Source organism: Cydia strobilella, chromosome 9, assembly GCF_947568885.1.
Source record: "Cydia strobilella chromosome 9, ilCydStro3.1, whole genome shotgun sequence".
Classification (NCBI taxonomy): domain Eukaryota; kingdom Metazoa; phylum Arthropoda; class Insecta; order Lepidoptera; family Tortricidae; genus Cydia; species Cydia strobilella.
The window spans coordinates 17872891-17891333 of NC_086049.1; the positions used below are offsets into that span (position 1 = coordinate 17872891).

Genomic DNA, 18443 nt, shown 5'->3' on the forward strand with positions numbered 1-18443 from the left:
GACGTCTTGGGGATCATCCATTAATTACATCACACGTTTAGGGGGAGGGAGGGGGTCAAGAAAATGTGACATGTTGTAACAAGGGGGAAGGGGAGTCACCAACTCTGTGACGTCACTTCATCAGTAACCAATTTTTTTTGTTAATTTTTTTTTATTTGTTGTAAAGTTAAATAACGAGTTTTGGGAACGATAATCGTTTTATTCGTTTAACTTTTTTTCTTAATCGATTTTGTGTTGTAAAATTACTAATATTTCTTTTATCATAAATATTTTGGAAAAAATATTAATAATACCTAATTCGAATTGTCGATTTCGTTGAAAATTGCCAAAAATGTGACGTCACACCAGGGGGGAGAGGTTTGCCAAATGTGACCAAGTGCAACACCGCACGTAATTAATGGATGACCCCTTGGTGATTGGCGTGTTCACGCTCGATTTTCACTTCATTTCGCATGCATGAGCTGTGCACAGCATGCAGTCACAGTCCATAAATGGAAAATTGTATGCCTTGCCGCACAACATAGTGATACAATGAAAATGTATGTGAGACCTATGTTGAACAAATAAATGCTTTTGACTTTTATCAATATAAGATCAAAACGGTAACAAATTATTAAATCTGAATCTGGCCCCAGTTCACTGATATTGCATGAAGTTTTGGAGAGTTCAAAATAGTCTGGGACACTCAAAGTTGGGGCAGTTACAATAAGGGTACTGAAGTGCAGAAGGTTACCTAATTTCAACGTACTCTAGTTGGTAGTAGAGAGTAAAAACACACACACACACACACATACAGTAAGTAAACGAAATATATACAAGTGTAGCTACCACCAGTTTGACATTGACATATTCGCTAGCGTATACGTAACTTACTTTCTATGCATCTTGGTCGTACTCGCATATTAGTGCGAGCAAGATGTATAGGTACAAAATAATAAATAATAAATCCGTTTATTTAAAGACAACATAAATTAAATCACATTTAGAAACGGGTCTATCGCGAATTTATTTTGTTACCTTTATTTACCGAATAAATTCAAAATAAATTAATTTATTTTACAAAATAAATTCGCGATAGACCCGTTTCTAAATGTGATTTAATATGTGTTCAAACCGTGAAAGTTTTAAATGTTATAACATAAATTAAAGTAAGTTACGCAGACTTTAGAATATGTTAATTATGTCAGTTTGACACTGCTAAGGCAGTCGTGGTAAGGCAGTGTGACATACATAAACATGAGGCCAATTCAACCTTACATTTGACATCAAAATGATATCTCAATGATGTTATTTTGTTCTCATTCGCACCAAAACATAACTAACTGTCATCATTCAAATATCATGAACTCAAATAGATATCATACATACAGATAAAAAGTGACCAAGTCCACCGGTGGCTGAGGCGGGAATCGAACCCGCGTCTTCAGCTTACGCGGCTAACGTCCTGACCACTAAACCACCCGGCCACGGCTATACATATATATTTTTTTAAACACAAATCAAAATATTTTATGAAAATAATTTGATTTACTGATTTAAACTAACACGATTTTCACTCATAATTTTAAAACTAACAGGGGACTTGATCGCGTACAAACTTACGTTTATTTATGGCCTGACGTTTCGAACGTGACGTTACGTTCGTGGTCACAGGCAGACAGGCGAGGAATTGTATCAACATCTTCTTTGATTATTTGATCGTGTTTGTTTAAAATTATGAGTGAAAATCGTGTTAGTTTAAATCAATAAATAAATTTTATCTAATTATGTATAAAATTAGAAAGAAAAAAGAAAGAAAATACATTTTTTTAACGCCACAACAGATTACATATATGAAAAAGGAAACATACAGAAAAAAACATTAGACGCTAAAATATGACCCCACTCAGCATAATGCCGCGGTAATCCGCGGCGCAGGTTTTCAGTAGGGACCTGACTTAAAACTATGAGTTGGTGGCGACACATACGCCAACGACACAAAAAAAACACAATTAGATGGTTTTGTTGTGTAGGCTGCATCCTACACTATGCATTTAAGGTTTAAAGTGTACGTTCGAATTTGTTACTAACATTTCAAAGTTTCAAGAGGCAAAGTTAGCCTATAAATATAACCAAAATAGTGTTGCCCAAGGCAGTGTGAAAGCCTTTTCCAATATTCAATTTAACAGCTCCTTTGCGCCGCTCTGATTCTTTTAACTTTGTTTGAAAAGAAAGGGAAAGAGGGTCAAGACCTCATTACTTTGAGTAAACCGGGACTTTATTCAGAAACTTCATGTGTTTATGCCTACGTGACTGAAAAAAATTTTGACATAATTATATACAGTGTCCCGCGGCAGATTTCCGATTTAAAGTTCAGTCAATTTTCGAACACGAAGTGCGAGGGAGACACGGGGATCAATTAATCCGCAAGATGCATAGACATAGTATATACAAGTAGTTATAGACGCGCCACCGAGCGACCGGGGGTAAGAGAAAGAATATTCATATAAAATTTGGGCAGCATAGGATTTTTTCTCTTTCACTCTTATAAATTTCGGTATTTCGCCTTCGCCTCCTACCTATGATGCCACCCGGTCGGTGATAAGGACAAAGCATAGCACTATTTTCTCTTTTCTCTTATAGGAATCGCAATAAGACTATCTTTCTCTATCAAAGAATGTCAGGCCCTTGATCAATCCGCAAGATGCCTAACCTTCTTATCGGTGGTGTCACATGTGATTTCGAATTTTAAGGTGATTATTAGGCATTGATATATTATTACCATAGATAAGCCATACTAATAAAATTATCGCAAGGGCCTGACACTCTTTGATAGAGAAAGTCTTATTGCGATTCCTATAAGAGGAAAGAGAAAATAGTGCCATGCTTTGTCTTTATCACCGACCGGGCATTTTTTCATGGTCGGTTTATGGCATCATAGCAAGGCGATGGCGAAATACCGAAATTTATAAGAGTGAAAGAGAAAAAGGATTATGCTGCACATGAAACTGTCAATACATGAATATGTCTTTCTCTCCCCTAGTCGCTTAGTTTCATGTCTATAACTACTTGTATATACTATGTCTATGATTTGTCGCAATCGCAACCTGTACCACGTAACCAAAACGTCGTAAGCGCCGTAAAATTCATGGCGCTTACGCGTTTAGGTCGCGAGACTCACGCTCCGATTCTATGGTTTGTTGTCAAAACAACATCAACTCATGGTGCAAAATACTGGTTCTGTGTGTCGGTTCTATCATCACAGGTTTTTGCGTCTATTACAGAAGATTTATGCATTGCTGGGCGCGTAGCAAACGAGCTAATCGTTAACGCTCCGTAGCGTATCGTAGTTATTTCTCTCTATCACTCTTCCTAACTAGTGCGACAGTGACAGTTGCATTTCGTTCGCTACTGAGCGTTAACGATTGCACGTTGGCTACGCACCCTGTTTAGACAGCGGGTTTGGTGACTGTGGAGGCCGATGCGTGAGCGGCACGACCTCCCACATCGGTCGGTCGGTTCTATACGTTGGTAATAATAGTTCAAAGGCATTAGGTTGTGTTTTGTATGCTGCTTAATTGATAGTTTTTAGGGTTCCGTACCCAAAGGGTAAAAACGGGACCCTATTACTAAGAAATTCCGATGTCCGTCTGTCTGTCTGTCTGTCTGTCACCAGGCTGTATCTCATGGACCGTGATAGCTAGATAGTTGAAATTTTCACAGATGATGTATTTCTGTTGCCGCTATAACAACAAATACTAAAAACAGAATAATATAAATATTTAAATGGGGCTCCCATACAATAAACGTGATTTTTTTGCTGTTTTTTTTCCGTAATGGTACGGAACCCTTCGTGCGCGAGTCCGACTCGCACTTGGCCGGTTTTTTTAACTTTAAAACTACGAAAGAATGAATGTGCGGCAAAAATCAATAGGATTTTAAAGTAATTTTGAAACATCAAATAAGTATTTGAGAATGAGGCCTTCATAGTAATAGTTGGAAGCAACGCCCGTTATCAATGTGGGCAATGTGGCAGTACATTGAAAACAAGGGTTGAAGGATTGAAGGGGATACGCACCCTAAATTCGCCTTTAGTACCCACATTCGCATTTAGTTCCTTTTAGGCCAATTCAAACGTACACTGATATAAAACTAATAATAGAATGATATTGGAATAATATCAATTAGACTTATATTGACCGGGATATAGACCGTGATTACCTTTTGTATTATTTGTAAACCAGTGATATCCGAATCAAACACGCGTAGTGACACCGTGAGTGTAGTGTGTTTGGACAGAACAACGAGTGTGAACGCGACCGGACCAACAAGTGTGAATGCGACCGTTGGTAACGTTGAAAGTGAACGCAGCCGACGCGCAAGAATGAGGGTAGACAGAGCGCTGTCTACACAACTTTGACACCCACCCGCTATATTCAGTCACCCGTGAACATGATGCATGTAACTGCGTCGAAATATCGGGAGCTCACAAATAATACAAAAGGTAATCACGGTCTATATCCCGGTCAATATAAGTCTAGTGAAACTAACCGTGAATCATTCAAAACTCTAATATCAATTAGCTATCATTGGCGACTCGTTTCTACAATAGTACATTGTGCGAGCGGGGTAAGTAAAATTTTGCTAACGAGGTCTATATTATTATACTCACGACACCCGTAGGCTGGAGTGAATTATAGACTTGAGTTTGCATTTTTTACCTCCGGAGTTACACAATGTTTTTATCACGCAAATAAAAAACTAAATTTTAAGCGAAATAATTCATAATACGGTAACATTTCAGACATTCGTCATATTATTCGGTATACAGCCACGATTGAAAATGTGTAAAAATATTTTAAACGGCTATTAAATTAATCAATTTAAATATTTTTAAACATAAACAAAACAATTAAATTATATTTACGTTAGTATTTTGAAAGTAAAACTCATTTTATACCTTGACTTTATACAGGTATTTTACTTAACCTACTTGGTTCGTATGAGTTAGTGACATAATTTCAAAAAAAACCGACCAAGTGCGAGTCGGACTCGCGCACCGAGGGTTCCGTACTTTTTAGTATTTGTTTTTATAGCGGCAACAGAAATACATCATCGGTGAAAATTTCAACTGCCTAGCTATCACGGTTCATGAGATACAGCCTGGTGACAGACGGACAGCGGAGTCTTAGTAATAGGGTCCCGTTTTTACCCTTTGGGTACGGAACCCTAAAAACTATAACTCCCATGAGAGTAAAATCGACTTTAACTTCCGCTGCACATGCGTAGAATAGCACGTTTACTGAGCAAGTGTGATGAAAATATATTTTTTGTCAATTAAATGATATATTTTGACGGTGATTATAAACTCAATTGTCAAATACGTTCTCCAAACAAATAATACCGACGACTGCACCCAAAAGCAATAAAACCGGATCACTTTGTATTTTTTTTTTTTTTTTTTTTTTATGAAATAGGAGGCAAACGAGCAGACGGATCACCTGATGGTAAGCGATTATCGCCGCCCATGGACACCCGCACCACCAGAGGGGTTGTAAGTGCGTTGCCGGCCTTTAAGATGGGAGTACGCTCTTTTCTTGAAGGTTTGAAGGTCATATCGGTCCGGAAATACCGCAGGCGACAGTTCATTCCACAGTTTAGCTGTGCGAGGCAGGAAGTTTCTAGAGAAACGCACAGTTGAGGACTGCCAACCATCTAAGTGGTAAGGATGGTAATGTTGTCGCGTAGGGCGATGGCGAAAAGAAGCGGCAGGGATTAATCCGAACAATTCCTCGGAGCACTCCCCGTTATACACGCGATAGAAAATGCAGAGCGAGGCCACATCTCTACGCAGCGCCAAGGAGTCAAGCCGTTCCGAAATACGCTGGCAGTCGACAATTCGAGTCGCTCTTCGTTGGATGCGGTCCAGAGGGAGAAGCTGGTATTGGGGTGCCCCTGCCCATAGATGAGAGCAGTATTCCATGTGCGGGCGAACCTGCGCTTTGTACAGCTGTAGGCGGTGGGCCGGCGTGAAATACTGTCTCGATCTGTTGAGCACACCAAGCTTTTGTATGGAAATATCCTTACACTGCGACCCGTTCATTGTCGTCGGGTGCATTATAGAACAATAATTAAGTTAAATAGTTGCCTAAGGGACTTGGCTGGACTGAGAATTTGCGAGTTGTATTCAAATTTGTGAATTCCTTTCATTTTGTTCCTATGCAAGACAAAGCCGGTATGATCAATTTAATTATGCATTACAAAATACCAATTTCATAGTTTTCGCTACCAAGTTATTCTGAAATTCACGAACCTAGTTCCAGTACTTACAGAAAGCTAGCTCAGACTTTTCCAGTTAGGTCTCGAAGCGTGAAATTAAGTCTTTAAAATAATAACAAAGTCTGGCCGCGGGAGGCATAACTTTTATCCGATCGGCGTCTTATATACGAGTAGGATTAATGGGGGTAAAGGGTACTAGTAGCTGGATATAGGTACCTGTTTTATTATTTAATTTTGTTTTAAGGCTGTAAAGTTAGGTAATAACACATTTGATTGGTACATTCCACCTTGTTATGTATCTATTTTCAAACGGTGGGCAAAATAGCTATCGATATATAAATGTTATACCTTTAAACGAACAATTCCTGTATATATCTATGTATCTATCTAAATATCCATACTAATGTTATAAATGCGAAAGTCTGTCTGTCTGTCTGTGTTACCTCTTCACGCTTAAACCGCTGAACCGATTTAGTTGAAATTTGGTACACAGATAGTTTGAGTCCCGGGGAAGGACATAGGATACTTTTTATCCCAGAACTCACCCCTCAAGGGGGTGAAAAGGGGGGTGGAAATTTGTATAGGGAATCAATAACCGCTGAACCGATTTAGATGAAACTTGGCACGGGAATAGTTTGAGCTGCGGGGAAGGATATAGAATAACTTTTATCCCCGAAATCATTCCTTAAGGGTGTAAAAAATGGGGTGGAAATGTATAGTGTGGACCAATTTGGGGGGTGAAAAAAGGATGAATTAAAAAGCAGATTTGTTTAAGAATTAAGGTATCCAAATTACTAATTCCACGCAGACGAAGTCGCGGGCAAAAGCTAGTATTTATTTATTTCGGGGATCTCGGAAACGGCTTTAAAGATTTTGTCGAAATTTGCTATATGGGGGTTTTTGGGGACGAAAAATCGATCTAGCTAGGTCTTATTTTAGACTTTTTATATGTTCTCCGAGCAAAGCTCGGTCAGATATTGCAACTAAAATAACAACAAAGTCTGGGCCGCGCGAGGCATAACTTTTACATGAACATCGTAAGCCCAGAGAACTTTTGACAGCTGACAGACACACATAACAGTCCCAGAATAAAAAAATTAGAAACAGAATCGGACTTAAAGTATAATATAGTAATGTATTATTTGTTCAAACATGGAAGTTGAAATTTAATATTTTATTTTTATTTATTTATTTTATTTTTTGATAAGAATGTTTACATGACATTACAGTTGAACCAATGCGTCACGAAACTTAAAACTAACAGCAATAATAATACATAAAACAGCAACAAGTATAACAACAATAATATCACATAACATTAGTATAGACATACAGACAATACCATTGCAGTCTTCAGGATATTTCCAAAATATTGATTTTTTCATTATCTATAACCCACTGAAAAACTAAATGCAAACCAGTTGAAATGATAATATGAGTATATTTTGCTATAAGGCCCAACTATTGGGTATTTTACATCATGTAGACCTATATAAACGCTGTGAAAAGTTAGTGTGTAAATATTAGTCTAATTATAATGTAATAAATTTGGGACGCAACGTGTGTTAGCACCTTTGCCCCGTCCCATCTGAATCACACCATCAGTACTGCTGGTTCGGCTGCGGAGTATGCGGCCAAACAGAAGCATATAAAGTACTCTGCCTTGGAACCGACGTATGAGTTCATACGTTCATACCGGTGGCGGTGGAGACTGCAGGATCTTAGGGTGCGGAGGCTAAGGAGTTTGTGTGGCAATTGGGTCGGCGACTAAGAGAAAGGGGTGGCGATCCTCGCTCCGGATCGTATCTGGTCCAACAAATCTCCTTGGCAATTCAACGGGGCAACGCTGCCAGTGTCATGGGGACTTTTGGACCGGCTACGGTCCGAAGTGGGGACTTGGCCTAGTTTAATTTAGTGTTTAAGATTGACAAAGCCTGTTGCGGATTGTATCATTTGTTAGTAGGTGACGAAGCCTGTAGCTGATTTATTGTTGTAAGCACTTGACGAAGCCTGCGTTGCTGATCATGAACTATGTGTTGTATATAATAAATGATTAATATAATAAATATTATTATAACGTAACTTCATTAGGCTTCAAACAATGTTAGATAATATTAGAGCACGGCGCACTGATATCAAAATAAAATCAGTAGCATATTACATCCTATTGGTACTTTAATTATGCATTCAGTGATTGGAAATTAAATTAGTATCAAATTACATTCACGCAATTGAACCCCGTAAGGCCCACCGTACAAAGTTTCCTTATTTTTAATTTGAACCTTGTTGTATAGAAGATTAGGGTGATTTTCGTTTGTTTTAGAAAAAACAAAAGAAATGCTACTTAATTCAGTTAGTGTAAGGTTCAAATTAGATTGAACCAGAGTGTACATTGTAATGGACACTGGGCCTTACGAGTGTGCAGTTTAAAGTGGAATTGGGCCATGTTTATGAAATAGGGTATACCTACTGGGTAGCTACCTATATACAAGGTGTCTAACGGCAGATATCCGATTACATAATGTGGAATCGTGACTCGTGATAAGTTTATTTTTTATTTTTATTTTATTTACTTTTGACACTATGTTATCATGGCATATTTTATAACGGTACAGTGACCAAAATGTAAAAAAAATCTTATAAATAAATAATTCTAAAATATATGATGCTTTATTACGGTTATAATTTAAGAATGATTATCAATAAGCGAGCTAGAAACTTAACATTTGAATAAGTTTCCAATAGAATTTCCTATCGCGGCTTATTGTCCCCAATCATCCTGTATATAGGCGAGCAATCGTGACCGCCACAAAACGCCAACTTGATATGAGCACCCTATACCACCAAAAAGACTACTTCAAAAATCTTTACTCAAAACTTAACCGTAACCTCATACTTTTAGAGTTCAAAATAAAAATATTAATATTTGTAACCAAGCGCCCTGGATCGCGAACATGCACTTATTTTCCCAATCACCAATTTCCCATGCCCTATTTTATTGTGGACACTATTTCTTACCAAATAAAGCACAATTTCCATTGAAAGCGCATAAAATACGACGTTACGATAGAAAACGATGGACGTGAAACTATAAATTTCAAAAGGGCGTAACAGCCAAGCACGTTCGTTATAGATACGTCATATTGATATATGGTTGGATCGTAGCATATTGACGGGGGACAAAGATTTATGGTACCATCGTGTCCCGTTGTTGAGATCCACGAAAATATCGTAGACACATATAAATGAGCATGAGTTATCGATATATGTCGATTATTTGTTCATTTCGTTCCTATAGAGTTACTAAAATAACAATAGAACCTTTAATGTGCAGACGTATCAATTTCATGGAACTAATTATGATTTAAAACTATAATGGATTTGCACAGCACGACGGGTTAAACAACAATAACTCAAAACCGGCCAAGTGCGAGTCGGACTCGCGCACGAAGGGTTCCGTACCATAACGCAAAATCTTCAAAAAATCACGTTTGTTGTATGGGAGCCCCACTGAAATATTTTAGTATTTGTTGTTATAGCGGCAACAGAAATACATTATCTGTGAAAATTTCAATTGTCTAGCTATCACGGTTCATGAGATACAGCCTGGTGACAGACAGACAGACAGCGGAGTCTTAGTAATAGGGTCCCGTTTTTACCCTTTGGGTACGGAACCCTAAAAATTACTAAACTGATAATGTTCGCTGTAGTTTTCATTTAATGTCTTTATTAACCCTATATCTACGATTTCTTTCATATTTTTGGACCCATGGTTCAAAAGCTAGAGGACACATTTCCGAAAATATTTACTTTATCAGAAAATGTTTGTTGAAGACCCCTATTCGTTTTGAAAGACCTATCCAACGATACCCCACACAGCGAAAAAAAATCACACATTCAATTTACGTGTAGGGGAGGTACCCTAAAATTATTATTTTTTAATACAGTTGCTCAAAAAGTGGTACTTTTTGTGGCTGCGTAGCGTGCGAGAAGCTCAATTTCTCGAACTAGTGCTTTTTACTTTTTAGTTCCAAACTATACTTTCGAAACGCAGTTAAAATTGAATTTAGCTTGAGCAGGTACCAGGGCCTCATGAGTTATGAGGAGGTGTCGTTGACCAACCCGCGCCGGGCCCGCGGCGGCCGCGGCCGGGGCGCGCACGAGTATGAAGGTATCGCGGGCTGCGGCAGCTCGCGTATCGCGGGCTGTATAGGTACTTTTGGTTTTGGTTTGGTTTGGTGGTATGATTCTACTAATGATATATTAATTTATTATTTTTTCGCAATTGTATTAAAAAACGTCGTTTACAACACGTGTGAAATGTCTTTTCACACTAGTTGTAAAATGTACTATTTTGCATTTTATTGTACGACTGTCGGATTAATTGATTTATATATCCATGCCAAATTGTAGCTTTCTAGCACTAACGATCACGGAGCAAAGCCTCGGACAGACAGACAGACAGACGGACATGGCGAAACTATAAAAGGGTTCCTAGTTGACTACAGAACCCTAAAAATTTGATATACATAGCGACGCCTAGCTTTGCTATTACTTGCAATCTCGACAATATATATTGTTTATTTTCGTTATGACTTTTAAAGTGGCACTTAACTTCTCGATTAGCATAACTATCCCAGTTGCCAAGAACTGAATCTCAAGTTACCAAAAAAGTATTAAAATATATAAGATTTACACAGACTTAAGACCTTCTTTAAACTAAATCTGCACCAGTAGCAGTTAAATGCAGTAACCAAAGTGCATACCTATATTTTACACTGTATAAAGTGATTTCGAGATGCATAATCTAATACTTCTAATCTACGTCCTAATATGTGTATTTGGTATAATTTTATACTAAATGCACTTATGAAGACGGTTGTAGTACCTATTGTTGAAGAACAAAACCGGGAATTTGGGATCTGCCAGCAATTATCGTCCACAATCTCTAAATACCTGGTCGGTAAAGTGTTTGAGCGGCTGCTGCAAAATTTGATTTAGGAGGGTGTATTATAGATGACGCCATGCCATGCCATGCGCTTGGCGAGGAACAGAACCCTATGGAGGAACCTGGTCTTCAGCAGAAGGACATGATGTCACGATCCTCAGTATTGAGGGACCGACTGAAGAAGAAGAAGATTATAGATGACGCTCAGTTTGGTTTACGTCCTGGTATCTCAACGGATTCAGCCATAATGAGCCTAAATCACACGGCCAACTACTACACTACACGAGAAACATTGATTGATTAGTGTATGCATGTTTTTTCGACCTTAGTAAGGCTTTTGACTTGGTAAATTATAACTTACTGTGGAGTAAACTTAGGAACACTACAGTTCCTACAGAGGTCACTAATCTGTTGAGATACTGGAACGAAAACCAAACGAACTACTTACGTAAAATGCGGCGAAGCGACTTCTAACTAGTATAGGTTAGAATGCGGTGTTCGCCAGGGGGGAATAACCGCTCCGGACCTTTTCAACCTCTATATGAATGACATGATTGTGGGGTTGAGGAGCACCAGAGTCGGATGTCACATAGGTGGCGTCTGCGTTAATAGTTTAAGCTATGTGAATGACATGGTGCTCCTGGAGCCCCTCGGCTCAAAAGGTTGCTTCATTTTTGTGAGAAATATGTGATTTCTCACGGAATGAAGTATAATAGGCTAATAGCTGTAAAACTGAATACCTTGTATTTAAGGCGGGAAAGGGTACGTTGACGTATTTTTAAACGGGTTACCTGTTCGAAGGCTGCAGCAGATGAAATACCTCGGACGGACTGAAAACCTGAAGGACGACAAAGTCATCGAGCAAGAGAAAAGAGCCTTATCAGTGAGGTGAAACATGCTCGCGCGCCAACTTCACCAAGAAAGCAATTAACACCCTAAGGGTTGAAAGGGTACGTTGACGTATTTTTAAACGGGTTACCTGTTCGAAGGCTGCAGCAGATGAAATACCTCGGACGGACTGAAAACCTGAAGGACGACAAAGTCATCGAGCAAGAGAAAAGAGCCTTATCAGTGAGGTGAAACATGCTCGCGCGCCAACTTCACCAAGAAAGCAATTAACACCCTAAGGGTTGAATATAACGACGCCTTCAGAATCCTGATGAAGTTGCCAAGGTATACGTTTGCGGAGGCTCGTGTCCTCGATTTCTTAGCCGTAATTTGGTCTAAAGTGGCGTCCTTGGAGTAAACAGTGCATCTCTGAGAACTGTATCCTTGCCATGATTGGTGAGGATTTGCACAGTCCAATAAAGTCAGTCCAGTGTAGGTTTTGGCTGTCTTTGCATAAGGATGCGAACCGGTAGTTTTTTTTTTTTTAATTGTAATTTATTCCAGACTATTACTTTAAATTGTAGGTACAAACATTCTAATAAAAGTGTTAGTTTATATATATTGTAATATATCAAGGAAATTGGCTGTGACAGCTATAACACCGCAGCAGTAAAGTCGCAACAGTGATGCATCCGAATGTCACCTAAACGAATTAGTGACGCAGAACTCGGTTTTGAATATGAATGTTAAACAAAATGCAGATTTCACACTTAAATCACGGAGAATTATGCTAAATAAAACATTTTCCCGACACGTAACACATAAATTAACCTCTATGAGTGAAATTAAAAAGTTTTAACTCGTTTTTCAGTCGCGGATCGTTACCCCGGCAAATTTTATAACGGAACCCTTTTAGTACAAAGCAATTAACCTATTTCTTCCTTTGGGAGAGGGGGTGAGGGGGGGTTGTGTACGTGCATATGGACGTAAACAAAAGTTTTACGTCTTTAGGGGATTGCGATAGGAAAGTTACAGACAGGCCAATTCGATCGTGCACCGACATCGAACCGATATAAATTATTAGAATGATATTGGAATCATATGTAAGGACGGTGAATCCTGACCCACCGTGATACAGTTCACACTAGTACGGGGGTCAGATGACACTTACTTGCTTGTTGGTTGTGTACCATATATAAGTAAAAAAACAATGTAAGTAGTTTAGCACCTTTATTTACACAATAAAATATCTTTAAATATCTTTATATCAGCTCAGCATCAGCTGCCATTCGCGCGTCCTTTTCGTTCAGACTTGTATACACAACTAAGAGATAGGTATAATAGGTATAATGGTAGGTTAACCTAGACTTGTACTAGTGGACGAAAACCGACATCTATAGGTATTTTGCGACGGTTAATAGTATGTGTAGTTGTAGTCTTTTTACTGTGAGTGAACACCCATAATGTATAGTCACCAACCGTCGCTGTATAATAGATAGATATATAAAATAAATTGGCCAAGCCCGCAGTCATAACTGCGGTAGCAAGTGTCCCGTGCGTAGGTAATCCATCTAATATCGTACGCATCGTTATGACGGATTCAATTTTAGGCATATCTCAAACACTATGAAATGCAGGGCCTTATTAGCTATAAAGCTTTAATCATTGCTGAAAGGTATTTCGAACAGGTTTTAAGACGATAGTGGACGACTAGGTAATTACGACGTATTGGGTTTAATACAGCTATTAAGGTACAAAAAAATCTTCTAATCAAGCGATACCAATACAGTGACAGCACTATTGACCGTGTGGTGCCGGGTAAGAATAGCACCACCCCCCTCTCTTTCCGTGGGTGTCGTAAGAGGCGACTTAAGGAAAATCCGGTGGATGGGCAGCAGCGTCCTCCGAGAACTACCTCTATCAAACTGCGGTCGCCAACCCGCCCGCCAAGCGTGGCGACTACGGCAATCCCCCCCAAGGTACTTGGGGGAGGCCTATGTCCAGCAATGGACGTCTGTCGGCTGACATGATGGTGATGATGATGACTATTCTAGACACCTATGATTATGACTTCCCACTGCCGTTTACTCCTATAATCACTACACCTTATAAAACAAAGTCCCCCCGCGTCTGTCTGTTTGTGTGTATATACTTTAGCTCGCGATAAACACAAACACTACTGAACGGATTTTCATGCGGTTTTCACCTATCAATAGAGTGATTCTTGAGGAAGGTTTAGGTGCATAATTTGTTAAGGTTTAGTCTAACCCGTGCCAAGCCGGGGCGGGTTGCTATATTCCCTTAGCTTATTTACCTTGGATTGTTATCCAGTGTTGCTTTGCTTTGTAGACTGGTTGCCACTTGCCTGTGATTCTTAACCCTCATTCACACCACAAAATCATACGATTTACTTAAAGATATACCTATACATAAGCGGCTATAGCAACCATGTAGAACAGAAAAATTAAAAGTAGAATAAGGTAAATTAAAATTTATTTATTTATTTTACTGTTACTGTGACAAGTATAGACATATATATTACTTCGTAAAGACCGGCCTTACGAGCACCAAGAATGGGGCCGATACATTGGAGTCAAAATCGCATTTAGTTACACCAGCGCGCTCAGTCGTGTGGCGAATTGCGCAGTGGAAAGGCGTCGGTGTTCGGTCGGAATTGTATGCATACGCTTATAATTTGTTTACACCAATGGTGACGCCTTTCCACTGCACAATTCGCCACACGACTGAGCGCTACGCGCGACTAACTAAATGCGATTTTGACTCCAATGTATCGGCCCCATTCGTAGTGCTCGTAAGGCCAGTCTTTCCGAAGTAATATATATATGTCTATGGTGACGAGGTACAAAGTAGCAGATATTTTTTTTTTATATTTTTTATGAATATTAAAATAAGTAAAATCAGTTACTGTACCTTTTATCTATAATAAAATAATTTTAAATTACCTACATATTTCCATCTGAGATCTCACGTACAATTTTTTGTAAATTTCTACAATATATTCAGAATTTTTATAGAGAGAGTTCCTAATTCAAAAACAAATCAACATCTGGGTCTCACACATTTATTATGTTAACAGAGACACTTAAACTGCATGTTAATTTAATTTCCTATATACAACCCGAAACTAAATCTAAAACTCACCCAAAAACATCCCCAATAACAAAACCACTACCATTTTCATGTTCACTTCACCCACATCACTGAAACCCGAAGCACAAAGTTACCACGCTTACTCACATTTCCGAAGAGGTTTGCACTCGCGATTGTGGGGTAGCGACGTGCGCACCCCTGTAGAGACCGGGCTACACTGAGCTACGGTTGTGATAAGATATGGATGGTGTTGCCAGATAGGTGGATGTATTTTCCCAGATAAAAATAAATTTTTGAATGAGTCGCCTTGTTAATTATATGCCTCTTAGATTTGAGGACAACTTACGACATATATTTCTACTAAGATTAAGATAAAAGATTGATTCGTGACTATCACAAAACATGTACGAACATGTACAGAACAAAAGCAGAAAATAACAGAAATATAAATCACGAAAATAAATTCAAAAATATAAAACAAGAAATTCAGAAAAAAATATAACAAGAAAATATGTGACGATCAAAATGTAAATAAGTAACTTATATCATCTTTAAATTTGTGAAAGTTGAAGAACTAAAACAAATTATTTTATTAGTACATTATTGTATGGTTAATTCTTTATGTGTGATTTTAATAACAGCACCGTCTACTGTACTGTATGTTTTAGAAATAAATGTATTTTATATAATGTTGTTAAAAAAGCATTAATCCGAGTGAAATTTGTTGCGTTAGCAAATAAATTAATTTTTAAATATATTAAATCTTATAATATGTGTGTTTTTTTAACAAACTCGTGAGTTATAATCACAATTCACATGTTGTTTTTGTTTAAAACTATAGATGTTATAAAGTTTTAAACTACTTTTTTATTGAGATTATATTATTATTACCTACTTGACCAAAGAAACGTTTCAATTATTTAAAATTTAAGCAATAATTCACTCCAAACCCGTGTAATTTCTCCCCACTGGCAACTATTTTGCTACTTCTCGCCGGCCGGCGCGCGTGCGTTCTGTACGTATGACATTTGAAATAAAGCACTGTTTATTTTTAGTTTCGCATTACTTGGGTAATTGGAGGTTGTGTCGTAGTTTCTTTCTGAACGTTCATTTGTCTTTGAGCGGTTCGGGATATAAATAAATTTAGTAATATTTTATTTTGCCAGAAACAAGGCGATTCAATCTGGGTCCAAACAGTTCAAGTACTGTTTCATACAAATTTATATACAAACTTTCACGTTTATATTTTAACTGTGAAATATATACGACTTCAAGTATTAATAAAATACGTAGCATATGGTCACTACTGCTAGCTATATAATTAGTAAATATTATCAATTTATAAATTCAATGCGTGAATTGGATACATACCGGAACTAAGTACATCCTAATTTAAATTATTATAAATTCATATGTCACATTCTGATTATGGCATCCGTCGCAATTTGAGTGATCAAATGTTTAAATTAATAATTTTGCGTTACAAACGTACATTTACTGATTTGCTATTTGATTATAATTTTCACTAATTATTCTGATTGAGGAGAGTCAAAAGGGCTTATTTCTTTATGAACACCATCCAAAAATATTTGCAGCTAGAACAAAAATTTGACAGTTCCGAACAACTGACAGGCCGATATCGACCGATAGTCAGTGGGCCCCTTTAAATTGATGACATTGACGAATTGTAGAAGTTCACGACTCACCAGTCAATGCTAATAAGACATGAAGGAAAATTACGAGACCCAATTAAAAACTAAATTGTTTGAACATAATAACGCCTACTAATATTTGAAAAGGTCAAGCAATTTAGTTTAGTTATAAGTTTTATAACAAGCTTTAACCTGATCTATTTTTACCCCCGGCTTAAGGGGTTATAACTTTCCATCGATTTTTGACAAGTTTTGAATCGTATGTCCTACTTTTGCACTACATATAGAATAGGGATGTTGACATGAATCACGAATATACCTAATAAAATGTTATGTTTTTACCATAGCAGGGAATATTAGAATGCTGAAAATCATATTTTGTAAGTGTAAATATGCGTAATAAATTAATAAAAAATAATTACAAGTACTTAAAATAATGCCCAGCATCACGTGACTGCAAACGCAAATTGAGGCGCGTGACGTCACGGTGTGAGAAACACGCACAGACAAGTTGTCAAACCTGGTGGTCCTCTGGAACTGACAGCAGTTGGTTTATCACATCGTTACGTCATCCAGATCACGTGAGGCTTTAAGCTTTTTTGCGCGAAATTTAAACACTAAACTTTTTTGACAAACAATTTAACATGGTTTTGACACGACCTTGAAGATTGTCTTGGTGATTGGCGCGAATCGCACGCACGACTTTCACTTCATTTCGCATGCAGCAATCAGCGTGAGTGGTTTTCAAGGTCATATCCAAATCGTAGCAAGTTGTTAAATCTGAATGGGCTCCTAGTTACAGCATGAGAGAAACATTCGTATAAGGTTATGTTAATTCATGTAATCAAGCTTTAGAGAGCGCATTGCGTCCTGTATAAGTGTATAGTATCATGTGACTGACTATTATCATATATTATTTAAACTAGCGGTAAATACAGTGTGGAAAATTAATGGGCCCTGAAGGGAAGGTACCTTAAAACCTTAAGTTAGGTCATGTTACTTAAAGGAAAGATTATTTTATATTTAAAAAGAAACAAAATTGCATTCAGGTTTTTTTAGAATTCGCTTGTCTCGCCCGACTTAAATTCAAGCGCTAAATAAACGGCATAACAGTTAATATCCTTTACTCCAAAGCTTAAGTAGTATAAATACTTAGTTTTATAGGTACTTACGTAAAATAAAGTTTGTATGTTAATCTATTTTGTATTATTTTTCCAATAATAAAAATAATTTTTCTATGAATATAATACGTAGCGGAGCACAATACAAATAGAAACAAGTAAGTATTTATGAAATAAAACTATGAAAACGGAATATATCGCGTATATTGAATTTATAATACATCCCGACGTTTCGAACCCTTTACAGCGTTCGTGGTCAACGGGTGACCCGTTATCGTGGTAACCTAAGACAATATTAAGTAAGTTTTTTTTTATGTAATAGGAAGCAAACGAGCAGACGAGCCACCTAATGGGAAGCAGTCATCGCCGCCCATGGACATAAGCAACATCAGATGAGCCACTTATGCGTTGCCAACCTTTGAGAACCATAAATACCTGCTTCTTGAAGAACGCCATGTCATAGCGCAAGGTTTTTCTTTGAATGTAAAAATCCTAACCTAATAGTCTACTGCATGCACTTTATAT

The 18443-nt window shown here is 37.8% G+C and overlaps 1 protein-coding gene across 1 annotated transcript in view; it reads right to left on the reverse strand.

Annotated features, from left to right (window-relative positions):
* The window catches only part of LOC134744476 (uncharacterized), a 153944-nt gene extending 138678 nt beyond the window's left edge, over nt 1–15266 (reverse strand). The window contains exon 1 of the mRNA XM_063678295.1: nt 15197–15266. Within this exon, the coding sequence (XP_063534365.1) occupies nt 15197–15236 (40 nt within the window). The 5' untranslated portion in view covers nt 15237–15266. The remainder of the gene's footprint in view (nt 1–15196) is intronic.
* Between the last annotated feature and the right edge of the window lie 3177 nt (nt 15267–18443).